Source organism: Sinocyclocheilus anshuiensis, unplaced genomic scaffold, assembly GCF_001515605.1.
Source record: "Sinocyclocheilus anshuiensis isolate Anshui unplaced genomic scaffold, SAMN03320099.WGS_v1.1 scaffold544, whole genome shotgun sequence".
NCBI classification, from domain to species: domain Eukaryota; kingdom Metazoa; phylum Chordata; class Actinopteri; order Cypriniformes; family Cyprinidae; genus Sinocyclocheilus; species Sinocyclocheilus anshuiensis.
Window position 1 is genome coordinate 1,210,968 of NW_015555763.1, and position 12,259 is coordinate 1,223,226.

General features: G+C 37.9%; 1 protein-coding gene across 1 annotated transcript; it reads left to right on the forward strand.

Annotated features, from left to right (window-relative positions):
* The first annotated feature begins 3,633 nt into the window (after positions 1–3,633).
* heatr4 (HEAT repeat containing 4) lies at positions 3,634–11,795 on the forward strand. Its single transcript, XM_016467919.1, has 13 exons — positions 3,634–4,139; positions 4,383–4,564; positions 4,704–4,895; positions 5,415–5,558; positions 6,092–6,268; positions 6,411–6,580; positions 8,042–8,146; positions 8,244–8,362; positions 8,437–8,617; positions 8,738–8,807; positions 9,782–9,971; positions 10,061–10,139; positions 11,663–11,795. The coding sequence occupies exons 1-13, from the start codon at positions 3,634–3,636 to the stop codon at positions 11,753–11,755; spliced, it is 2,208 nt and encodes a 735-aa protein (XP_016323405.1). The 3' UTR covers positions 11,756–11,795.
* The last annotated feature ends 464 nt before the right edge of the window (positions 11,796–12,259 follow it).

Genomic DNA, 12,259 nt, shown 5'->3' on the forward strand with positions numbered 1-12,259 from the left:
GTGCCAGTACGTGCGCTCATTGGCGCCCCTTCAGCTGGTGGCGCCCTAGGCGACCGCCTAGCTCGCCTATGCCTAGAAACGGCCCTGTAGATATATATATACTGTATATATATCAGTGGCGAGCGGTGACTTTTTTAACCGGGAATGCTGAATAAGACCCCCCATCGGCTTTTAGGACACTCAAAAAAGGGATCACGGATGGCAAATAGCTCAGAAACACCATGGCAGGTGTCGATTTAAAAGTATGCACATTTCCTACCTTATTTGTAAATGAAATTAATCTCCAATCCTTCTTCAATCGTTTCAGGTTTATCCATTGTTATTTGAATGCTATGCAAGTAAAAACCGCCAAATAACGTTTACACTTAGTTACGTTATGATAAGTAATCAGAGGGTGGGGAGAAGTATCCAATCTTTCTTCTATCGTTTCAAGTTTATCCATTATTCAAATGCAAGAAAAATATAGGCTAGCTGATTTTCCAAGTAAAAACCGCTAAATAGGCTAAGGTTTACACGTAGTTATGTTATGATACGTAATCAGAGGGTGGGGAGATGGGGGGATTCCCCTTGTCTATATGTCTCTCTGCATCAGCTAAATTATTTTTTTATTCCCAGTGAGTGAATATAGGAGTTAAAACTCCCACCCGGGTGACACTACTCCAATAACAGACCATGCAAAATACCCAAAAATATTTAAAATATTGCAAAGTAACGTTGCAACCTTGCAAACAACAACAAAATCAGAGAAGGACTTTAACTGTAAGCGACACGAGCATACGCAAAACAAAGGGAACAATATGATGTTTGTTATTGGGCTATTAAAATTGTATGTAGGCCTAGCCCACGGGGGGTTTTTTTTGTTTGTTTGTTTGTTTTAATTTGCCGCTTAGGCAATAACGTTAACAATAACGTATATCTTCAACATACGTTGTCTATGACCAAAAATGTAAGAAGATATGTTTTCAGTGGACTTTTCACATTTGGTTTGCTTGAGAAAATAAAAATATACAGTTAGTGTTTTTTTTCTTTTGATTTAGTCGAGTTGGTTTTGCATCAAACACAATGTGATTTTCGGCAATCGAGATCTGACAGCAACAGCACTTTTTTTTCCGCTTGGGCGAGCGCTTCGCGAACAGCTTAACGTTACCTCGCGCATTAAATCTGCTGCAGACCAGCAAATCACTGAGAACGCGCTGTAATCCTGACGAGTCATAGCAACAGAGCAGAGGCGAGAAAGCTGCGGAGAATCCGCTCGCCCAGAAGCAACCGCAACTGGTAGATTTAAAGGGGTCATATGATGTTGCTAAAAAGAACATTATTTTGCGTATTTGGTGTAATTAAATGTGTTTATGTGGTTTAAGCTTACAAAAACACATTATTTTCCACATACTGTACATTATTGTTTCTCCTCTATGCCCCGCCTTTCTGAAACGCGTCGATTTTTCAAAGCTCATCAGTCTGAAAAGCAAGGTGTGCTCTGACTGGCCAGCTATCCAGTGCATTGTGATCCGGCGATCGACAGCGCGAAGTTTATGTATTTCCTCAGCGACCAGCACGGATCAGCTCCAGGCATGACGAAGCAGATATCGTCCTCTTTTGGAAGACCAAACAAAGTAGTTTCGCTTTCACAACGAAACACAGCGCCTTCCTACATGGCGGCAGCAACAATACTACAGCGAGAATAAAAGTTACGCCTTCTTTCTTTGCGTGAACATTTGGGCGGCATTATGCAGATCTTCCCACATCGTGACATAGACATGTGGGGGCGTGTTAGAACGAGCCGTTTTAGGTAGGCATGGTTGACTCTTAACTTTTATAAAGAATATATCTTTGGATTTGAGACTTTAGTCTTTGCAACTTTACAGATATTCTTTATGCACCAACAGCTTGTAACACTCCAGAAAAATTTAAATCGCATCATATGACCCCTTTAAAGAAAATTGCTGCTGTTTGGCAAATAAATAATTGTACGTACTTATTCCTAACTCTTTAAGCTTTAAGTTACATTTCAAATGACAAGGGATCAACTTATAATCATGTTTATATTAATTATCCCATTAACTTATTCTCTCAAATGGCCTGGGTATGCGGAGCATATATGGACGGAACGCCACTGATATATATATATATATACACAATACTAGATTATTATTATTATTGCTGTCATTTTCACTATTATTATAATTATTATTTTGTTAATGCTAATCCACTGAACGAATATGTTGGGCATCAAAGAATTGTCTTTGATGTCTGGTTTACATAAGCAAAGGTTCCATGGCAATTTGCTCACATTGTTTCAAAGAAGCAAGTAATTATGTATGCAGCTTGTTGGAAACTCTCCCTCTAAGGAGGTTCCCAGAAACAGCAATATGGTCATTCACTCCTTGGTATATTATTAGTGCATGTCTCTGTAACAGAAGACATTGCATTTGAATTACACTGGCTCATCAAATGAGAGAGACTCATCGTATAACAATCCCCCTTTAAACTACATGTTATGGCCTGACCTGTATGTTTGAAGTATGGATGTGAGAAAGTCAAGAAATGCTGTTGAAATGGCAGTGACTGTTAAAAAATAGTGCAAAATAAAATTGCTCCAATGCTAAAACATGAAAATGTCTCCCAAACGTTTTATTCATGTGATTTGTTCATTCATATTATCTATCTACCGACATAAAAACCTCCCAAACCTCATCAGTGGGTACTTACTGTGGACTCTACACCAGAAAGCTACTGTTTTACTTGCTATTAAATGAATATGTTTCGTGAACAACTTAAAAGCACGTAAGTGATTGTCTTCCTACCTCCAAAAAACAGGACGACCAAATATCGTGACATCTGGTTCGTGAGTGAATTGAATTATGTCGTTCGTTCATTTTTGAGCCAATCTCGTTCACAACAAGGAGTGAGGGGAGTTTTTGTTGTTGTTTTTTTTTGGTTGGGGGTTATGCATGTAAGTGAATGATGACCGAATTACTGTGACGTAAAAACGTTATTGAAAGTTTTACAATTTATTAAGTCTGTTGTTCTTAACAAAGCGAATGCATCATGCAATGACGTATTCACATGGCACATAAAAACATATAAACGTGTCGCCACCTACTCTCCCTTAATAATTAGTGAATGAATCTTTTTGGTGAACGGATTCAAAATGTTTGACTCACTGGGATGAATCAAATGTCCACTCCTGATGAGTTCACGTCAGGCAGCCACGGCAGTCGCTCTGCAGCCAAACAAGCGCGTCTTGTTGCTATGCCAACATTTGAGAGCTGCCAGAGCTGTAGTAACTTTACCTTTGTCAGCGACCTGCTTTTCTTTTCTTGTTTGATATAAACTGCTTTGAAACTTTTCAACTAGAGCTCTGTGCTGAGATTTGAGTGGGGACGTGATTTGTGCAGTGTGTCGGCAGGTGACTTCTCATAATAGCGTGGCACTTTTTTATTTGTACTTTTTAATATAATTTTTTTCCCGTTATCATTTTCAATGGGTTCTTTTTATGTAGTGATGTAAAACGGTATCCTGGTTTCTTTTGGGTTTTTTTTAAGCCAGCAGGCTTTAAGAATCAAATAATCAATTTCTGTTTGATCATCGTTTCCTTTTTAGACAATTTCCCATAAGACCTCACCGAGAATCATGAATTTACAGCATGCAAAATGGAGATCAGAGCACCACAGCAAGCTCAGAGAGGACCATCTGTACAAACAGCTTCTGAATAATGCAAGCCAGATCCTTTCTTTCTCCGATGAAGTTATGGACGAGATGGGGGCCATTTCATACAGAAAAGCTGACTTTAGCTGGCTTTTCCATGCCACGGGCCCCTTAGCACCAGGTACCAGATTAAAGAAAATAAAGAGGCATGAGAACAATGAAATACCCTGCAACATCAACTGTTTAACCCAAGAAGAAGGCAGAATTTTAGTACAGGCTCCTGCAGTGAACAATAAGGTACCTTTCATAAGTCTTAGTGATCAAAGCAAGATGTATGATGCGTTTAGAATAACAAAACCGTTCAGGGTGTTGAATGTGCACACCTATTTGAAGGAGTCCTCTACAGAGGACTGGGAAGCCCAAAGCAGCAGGTGGCAGGAGTTTGCACAAAATAAGAGGAGTCAACTATTACAACTGAGAAAACAACACAGGTAGTACTATTACTTTAATCAAAATGGTTTTCTAAATATGGCACCCTTAATGGGACAGTCCACCAAAAAATTGTTAAAAAGTAGAAAAAAAATGCACAGGTTTGTAGCGACATGTGTGTGAGTAAATGATGAGAGAATTTTCATTGTGGACTATCCCTTTAATGCATTCACTTAGTCCCAAGGCCGAAGCCACACTGTATTTCACATAGTTTTGTTTTTGTGGTGTCTGTCCTTATTTAACAGGATACCTGGTTATGTGCTCTCTCCAGTAAGCACAGATGTGCAGAACCACTTAAATAAGACAGCAACCACTGTGACCACCAAGCACATTGAGATCCCAAAGGCCCCTCGGCTACAGGATATCTTGAATCCAAGTGCCGGCAGTCATGTCACAAAGAACGTCTCTGAACAGGAGATCTACTCAGGTAGACTTACATATGAATCTTGAATGTGACGGTTTACTTACAGTTGAAAGTACAGTATTAGTGTTAAAAATGTGACATGGAAAGTTGAAAGGTTCATATGTGGCTCAAATATTTATGTTTCTGGATCCATTTGCTTTAGCAGGAACTGGTAGAATTGTAAAAGCGGAGCAGAGATGGTTGGATCAACCTACCAAAATTGACTCTACCCTCAAGCAGGGTCTCAGACCTCCTGACTTCAGCAGACAGGATCCTGAGATGCCCAAACAGTCTGTGGCTGAACTTTCCACACTTCGTTATGCAGTTGATCAATGGAGGAATGCCTGCAACATCAGTAGGTGTTTCCATTCTCAGCTCTGTGTGCTATACCTCTGAATATCTTATCAATGGTTATATTTATAATATATTAAGAAATTGCTCTTTAATTAAGTTTATTAAAGGTGCAGTAGGAGATCTTGGAAAATGCTAACTTTAGCCTGATAGCACTGAAAGCGAACAAGCCACGCCCCCTGAACGCATTTACGCTCACAGACCAGAGACAACATTACTACAATAGGCTACATCAGCGGTTCCCAATTCCAGCCCATGTTCCGAAGTGAAGTAAACTTTAATGGATTTCCCGACTTTCAACCAGCATAACAATGTTTCTGAAGACAATCACCTATTGCACCTTTAAGTAATACACTTATAAAAGACATTGCTGAGATTTGTTAGCTGTGAAACAGAATTATAAATATCCAGTGTGCGTTATTTGCAGGAAAGCACCTTGGATACCTGCATACATTTTATTGTTTTTGCATCGATTGCTCACATGGAAACCCCTTTTGGAAAATCATTATTTTGTTTCATCTAGAGTTGCCCTTGCAGAGAGTGACCATCGAGGGCCTAAAAAGGGCTCTTAGTGACCCTAATTACCCAGTGCGGCTGGAGGCCATCATAACTTGTGCTTTGGGAGCAGTTAATGGACCACAAGAAGAGCTTGACCCTGGCAAAGCAGGTTAATCTGTCAGCTAAAAACATTTTTCAATGCATACAAAATAAATAATAATATACAATATACCATTCAAAAATTTGGGGTCAGTAAGAATTCATACTTTTATTCAACAATGATGCATTATATTAATCAAAAGTAACAACAGCAAAGAATTTGACACTAATAAAAATGTTGCATTTTGCTTTCATTTCATCAAAAGTTTCCACAAAAATAGTATGCATCACAACTGCTTTCAACATTGATAATAATAAGAAATGTCTTTAGCACCAAATCAGCATATTATAATGATTTCTAACAGATCATGTGACACTGAAGAAATGGCTTCTAAAAATTCAAATAGAAAACAATTTTAAATTGTAAAATATTTCCCAATATTACTGTTTACTGTATCTCTGACCAAATTAATGCATATATAATATAATAAAATATAATTTAATATAATGCTAACCCTTTTAAAGCATTAACTAAATTAAATTAAATTAATAATAGTATATAATATTACACAAAAAGTGACAGCTAATTCCTTCTTTGCTCAGGTCAACATGGTAAGGGATGCCAATTGAAGGCAGATCCTCAGGAGCTGCAGGCTCTCATTGTCTTGGTGCTTGATGACCCAGTGAAGAGAGTTCAGATGGCTGCTGCAGTGTGCCAGTATGCCATGAGGACACCTAACGCACGCACCAGAGACATACTACAAAGCACTTTGAAGCAAGGTCTGTGGAAGGATACCAATGCCTGAAACTAAAAATGTCAATTAAAATAAGCTTAATTAACATCACAACAAACATTAATGTGACAGGTAAAGCAGTCTTTTCTACTGTTGACTCGAAATGACCATCATGTATTATGACTCAGACCCTTCTGGCACAGGTGCAGACAGCTGGGTGGCGGCACAGTGCTTGGCGATAGACGGTGATACGAGCCAAGCTGTCATACAGAGACTCTTGTCACAGCACTTTCTCAGAGACGCTCCTTCAGATCACGAGCAGTCTATGATGCTACTCTCCAACATTAGCAGCAAGACTGTGAGTGACTCTCTCAGTGGTTTTTGAGTAAAAGAAAAATGATTTATGCATGCACTAGGTAAACTAGTTTATCAAATTCACATAAAATCAATTTTCATACACCACAGTTTAAAGGTTTGGGGTTTGTAAGATTTTATTTTTGAAAGAAGTCTCTTATGCTCACCAAGGATGCATTAATTTGATCAAAAACACAGTAAAAGTGCAATATTGTGAAATAGTTACAATTTAAAATAGTTTTTTATTTTAATATATAAAAAAATGTAATTTATTGCTGTGATGGTTACTCCAGTCACATGATCCTTCAGAAATCAGTCTAGTACAATGGTTCTCAATTCCAGTGCTCATGTACCACCGCTCTGCACATTTTGTATGTACCTCTTATCACTTCAGACGTTTGTTCTATTCGACCATAAGTGCCCTGCGAAGTGGACATCACAGGATATTCCGCCATGATTACAGTTCGAAGGGACCGTATATGTTCCATTCAAACGGTATTAAAGTGTGCAAGACGTGATTATAAATGGTATTTATTTACAGAGGTATATTACGTCACACTTCTCTAGTAAGTTTCATCTGTTTGTGAAGACGCTGCAGGCCGTGACGCAGTGCAAATCCGTGAATGAATGTTCCGAAATGAAGTAAACTTCAACGGATTTCCCGTGCTCAGGGGAGTAGGGAGCAAAGAACACTGTGCAGATATGCAGACCAGGACCATATGCTGGAATTGAGAACCACTGATCTAGTATGTTGATTTGCTGAATTTCTTATCAGTGTTGCCACTTAATAATTTTGTGGAAACCATGATTTTTTGAGAATTCTTTGATAAATAGAAAGTTCAAAAGAACAGCATTTATTTGAAATAGAAAAATTTTGTGACATTATAAATGGTTTTAGTGTAACTTTTGATCAATTTAATGCATCCTTGCTCAAATCAGGCGTAAGCGTTAGTTCTGGCAGGTCACGTTAGTCAAGCTCGCATCAGCTGACTCTCAGCTGATCCCCATCTACCTATAGGAATACGACACCTATCTAAGCATTCATATATAAGGTCCCTCAGTATTATCAGCATTTTCCGCATTGCTCAATAGCTAATTACCCTCCTCCATCCCCAACTCCTCCTCTGTCTGTCAGGATTCAGCCTTCTGATTCTCCTTTGAATTAGACTAATTCTAAATGTGTACATTACATTTTTGAACTTTAATGATATCTGCAATACATTCATGTTGGTTCTGTTCTCTTTACCCTGGGGGGTTATCGCTGCTCTCCCTGCTCTCATCCATGCTAGGCTGCATGGATGCGCAGGGAGTTCTTGCCCAGAACAGAACCATACCGCCAATCCAAACTGTATGCTAAGTGTCAGTCATCTTTGACGATAGTGGTCCTGACAGAATAAAAGTATTATTTTCTTAAAAAAAAAAAATAATTTTATACTCAAACTTTTGCATGGTGTTTCCCATCCAGACACTAGTGCGCTCTCTTCTGGCAGAAGAGTTAAACAGCGCTAACTGGAGAACACGAGTTCAGGCCTGTACTAGCATTGCACAGCTCAGAAGTCCAATAAACAAGGTATCGCAATGTAATTCTTTTGCACATTTCAAACAGCTCTCTACCTATCTAATTTCTCTAATGATTGTAGAAAATACTAGAATTGCTTTTCATGCAGGATCTTTGCAACAAACTGATATATATGATGTGGAACGACTGGAGCTGTGCTGTTTGTCACGCTGCAGCGCTGGCTCTGAGTAAAATGGATGCAGCCAGAGAGATGCACAGTGAGCTGAGGTGACTATCTCTACCCAACAGACACATCAGAAGGTTTGGATTCAGTTATTTCTTAACATGCAATATCTCCACAGTGCGAAGCTGGAGGAGGGTCCAACTGCTTGGCGGGTGGAAGCGCTGATCTTCATTGGTCAGCTCAATATAATGACACCCAAGCTACTGCCTACATTCCTGCGGTGCTTTAATGATGACTTTGTGGCTGTGCGCAAACAAGCTTGTTTGACTGCAGCATCTCTAATGATGGATGACCAGTTGGTGAGGAAGTAAAGCAGCTGTGCAGATGCACAATAGATCTTTGATGGTATATGGACACTAAAAGACTGTGAAAAAGAAATTGAGGGTTCACTCGAATGACCACATAAAACATGTTCACAGGTCCTGGATCAGCTAATTAACCTGATGCAGAATGATCCATTATGGGAGGTGAAAGTGGAAGCAATTGATGGTAAGCTTGAGAATGAACTTAAAGGAAGAGTTCACCCAAAAACGAAAAACTGCTGAAAATGTACTCACTCTCAGGCCATCCAAGATGTAGATGAGTTTGTTTCTTCATCGCAACAGATTTAGAGAAATTTAGCATTACATCACTTGCTTACCAATGGATCCTCTGCAGTGAATGGGTGCCGTCAGAATGAGAGTGCAAACAGCTGATGAAAACCTCACAATAATCTACAAGTAATCCACACAACTCCAGTCCATCAATTAATGTCTTGTGAAGTGAAAAGCTGTGTAAACAAATCTGTTTTTAACTTCAAACCATTGCTTCCAGCTAAAATATAAGTCCTCTATCCATATTATCCATAACGTCATCTCATCTGAATCAGGAGAGAAATCAAATCAAACACTATTTACAAGCAAAAACCATCCAAAACAGTTATAAACAAATGGCAATGGATTTTGATGTGAGAGGACAACAGGGGGAACTTTTTCACTGGAGGAACCATTATTATGGATTACAAACAGATGATTTCAAAAGAAGTAATGTTTTAAAGTTAAAACGTTATTGGTGGACTGGAGTTGTGTGGATTACTTTTGGATTATTGTGATTGTTTTATTGTGTGATTTATCAGCTGTTTGAACTCAAATTCTGACGGCACCCATTCACTGCAGAGGCTCCATTGGTGAGCAAGTGATGTAATTCTACATTTCTCCAAATCTTTTCTGATGAAAAAAACAAACTCCTCTACATCTTGGATGAGTACATTTTCAACAAATTAAAATTTTTGGGTGAGCTTTTCCTTTAATAATTTAATGTGCAGCCATTTTTGTATGATTGCATGATTGTAAAGCGCTTTGGGTGTACAGCAATACACAATAAAGTGCTATATAAATGCATCATTCATTCATTCATTTTGTGTCTAATAATGAATGTTACAATTTTTATTATTACATCAAGGAATTATTATTCTATAAATTAAGCTTTAGGGAAAATAGGTTGGATGAACCCAGCTCTCCAGGAGTTGCTGATGTGGGCTGTACACCATGAGGAGGAGCCCAGTGTGCGCATTGCTGCCTGTAAGGCCCTGAGCACTTTAGATGCAAAGGGCCCAGAATTACAGCATTTTCTACAGGAGCGTTATGCACTGGAACCCAACGGTGACGTGCAGAGGTGAGTACTTAGATTAGGCCACAATCATTACTATAAGTAAATCATAAGTAAAATTGTTTTCTGAACGTACTTTAATATTTCTTATTAAGGCACATTGAAAGTCTTCTGAAAAAGCATGGATACAGTCTGAAGGGAAACGAAAGCAAGATTCATGAGATAAAGCTCCAGGTTAGTGCACTTCAATGTGTTACCATGGCTTCAAGCACTGAAGCTGCTGGTTTATTCAATGCATTTCAGTCTAGATCTAGAACATTAGTTCTCAACCTTTTTGAAAGGCCCCTATTGCCCAGCACAATAATCAAATTAATTAACCACAACTGAGTTTGTGATTCCAAAAATTTCAAGAACTGTTCTTTAAAAAAAATAAAAATAAACTGTCCTTCAGTTAAAACAATAGCTATTGATGAACACATTTTCAGTTTAACCTAATTTTGTTTTTTTAGCATTTTAATTTAGTTAGATTATTTTAATATGTTAATAATAATTTATTCATTTAAATACTTTTAAGTACAGTGGCCAAGAAGTGCAAAACAAATCACAATTCTGAAAACAAAATAACAAATTACAAACGCAAATGCAAGTCTAAAAAACAAAATAACAATTCAGAAAACATTATAACAAGTCAGAAAACATAATGACAAATTCGAAAATAAAATAACAAGTCAGAAAACACAACGACAAATCTGAAAACAAATTAACAAGTCAGATAGTTTGAGACAGCGCCATTGGTTTGGGATTACTCACCGCTGACTGGACGAGACATCTGTCAATCAACGTATACAGGAAGTACCAGCCGAAGAACAGCAGAGTCGTGGTAGAAAGTTCGGAGATGGTATTAAAGTAGCTCAGTTTAAATGTATTGTATGAATTGCCCTTACTAGGGAATAAAAAATACGGGGTGTCTATTTACATTTAGTTAAAAGTGATTGTAAATCATCAGCTCCAGTGGTGCAGATGGATAAGCGCATGTTGTTGGCATTTTGACGCGATCGACCCGGGTTCGATCCAGTCTTTTGCCGAACTTTTTTTTTCTCCCTTTTCAAATCTCGTATTAGCAATGGATTCTATTTACACTAAGTGAAAATAGCAGTATTTTTAGCAATATGCTATTTACACTAAGTGCAAATACCTATTTACACTATGTTAAAATAGCAGGATTTCTACTATCAAGTATACTACTTGTTGCAAATAGTGGCAATTATCTGCACTTCAGTATTGTAGTACATTATAAAACAGTATGCAATAATAACGTATTGAGTGTAAATTATAATACCATCGCCGAACTTTCTACCACGACTGCTGTTCTTCGGCTGGTTTTTCCTGTATACGTTGATTGACAGATGTCTCGTCCAGTCAGCGGTGAGTAATCCCAAACCAATGGCGCTGTCTCAAACTATACCTACCTCTTCCGGTTTGTCTGATTTGTCGTTGTTTTCTGACTTGTTAATTTGTTTCGGATTTGTCGTTGTATTTTCTGACTTGTTATAATGTTTTCTGAATTGTTGTTGTGCTTTCTGAATTGTTATTTTGTTTTTTAGACTTGCATTTGTTATTTTGTTTTCAGAATTGTGATTTGTTTTGCACTTCTCGGTCACCGTATTTAAGTCATCCTGTGGCCCCCTGGTTGAAAACCACTGCTCTAGAAATGAATGTCTAATGTCACACTAACTACTTTCTCTGTTGTTCTGTAGGTGGAGCTGTTGTGTACAAAACACATCATTACACAGAAAGTGCTCTTAATGGAAGAGAGGGGAAAGCAGCAAGAGCAAAAATTATTGTGCTGAATTTATGGTTTCATTTGTCCTGCTATATCAAATATTATAAAGCCAGAATCAAATCTTTTAAGCTGTTCCACCTAAAAATCACCCACTGCAGTCGCAGACAATCAAGCTAGCAGGCAAGTAATGACCAAATTGTTTTGATACATCAGGTATAAAGCTGTTGACTACTTATTTTACACTGATGGTATATTAAGGTATCAGCAAAAGGAAAGTATATGTAGTGCACAAATCATAAAATACATAATGCTGGTTACAAGCAATGAAACCCTGAGATTTTGGTTTCAAATGTGGAACATTTATTTATTATTATTTAACATAAAATTACAAAAGAAAAAAACACATAAAATGAAGCATGTCTCAATATTTACATATCGCTGCAGTATATACATAATCCATGAATTAAAACAAATCGAATCAGTTTTCTCTAAAGATGCCTGTTAACAACCAGTAGGTACAAGGTGAAGATTAGTTCTTTTTTTATTAATTTAATATCCACTAGTATCCTGA

Coding starts and splice junctions, on each gene's coding strand:
- heatr4 (XM_016467919.1), top strand. CDS start 3,634: ATGAATTTACAGCATGCAAAATGGAGATCAGAGCACCACAGCAAGCTC. Junction 8,147..8,243: donor TCAGAAGTCCAATAAACAAG/GTATCGCAATGT, acceptor CTTTTCATGCAG/GATCTTTGCAACAAACTGAT. Junction 8,618..8,737: donor TAATGATGGATGACCAGTTG/GTGAGGAAGTAA, acceptor ACATGTTCACAG/GTCCTGGATCAGCTAATTAA.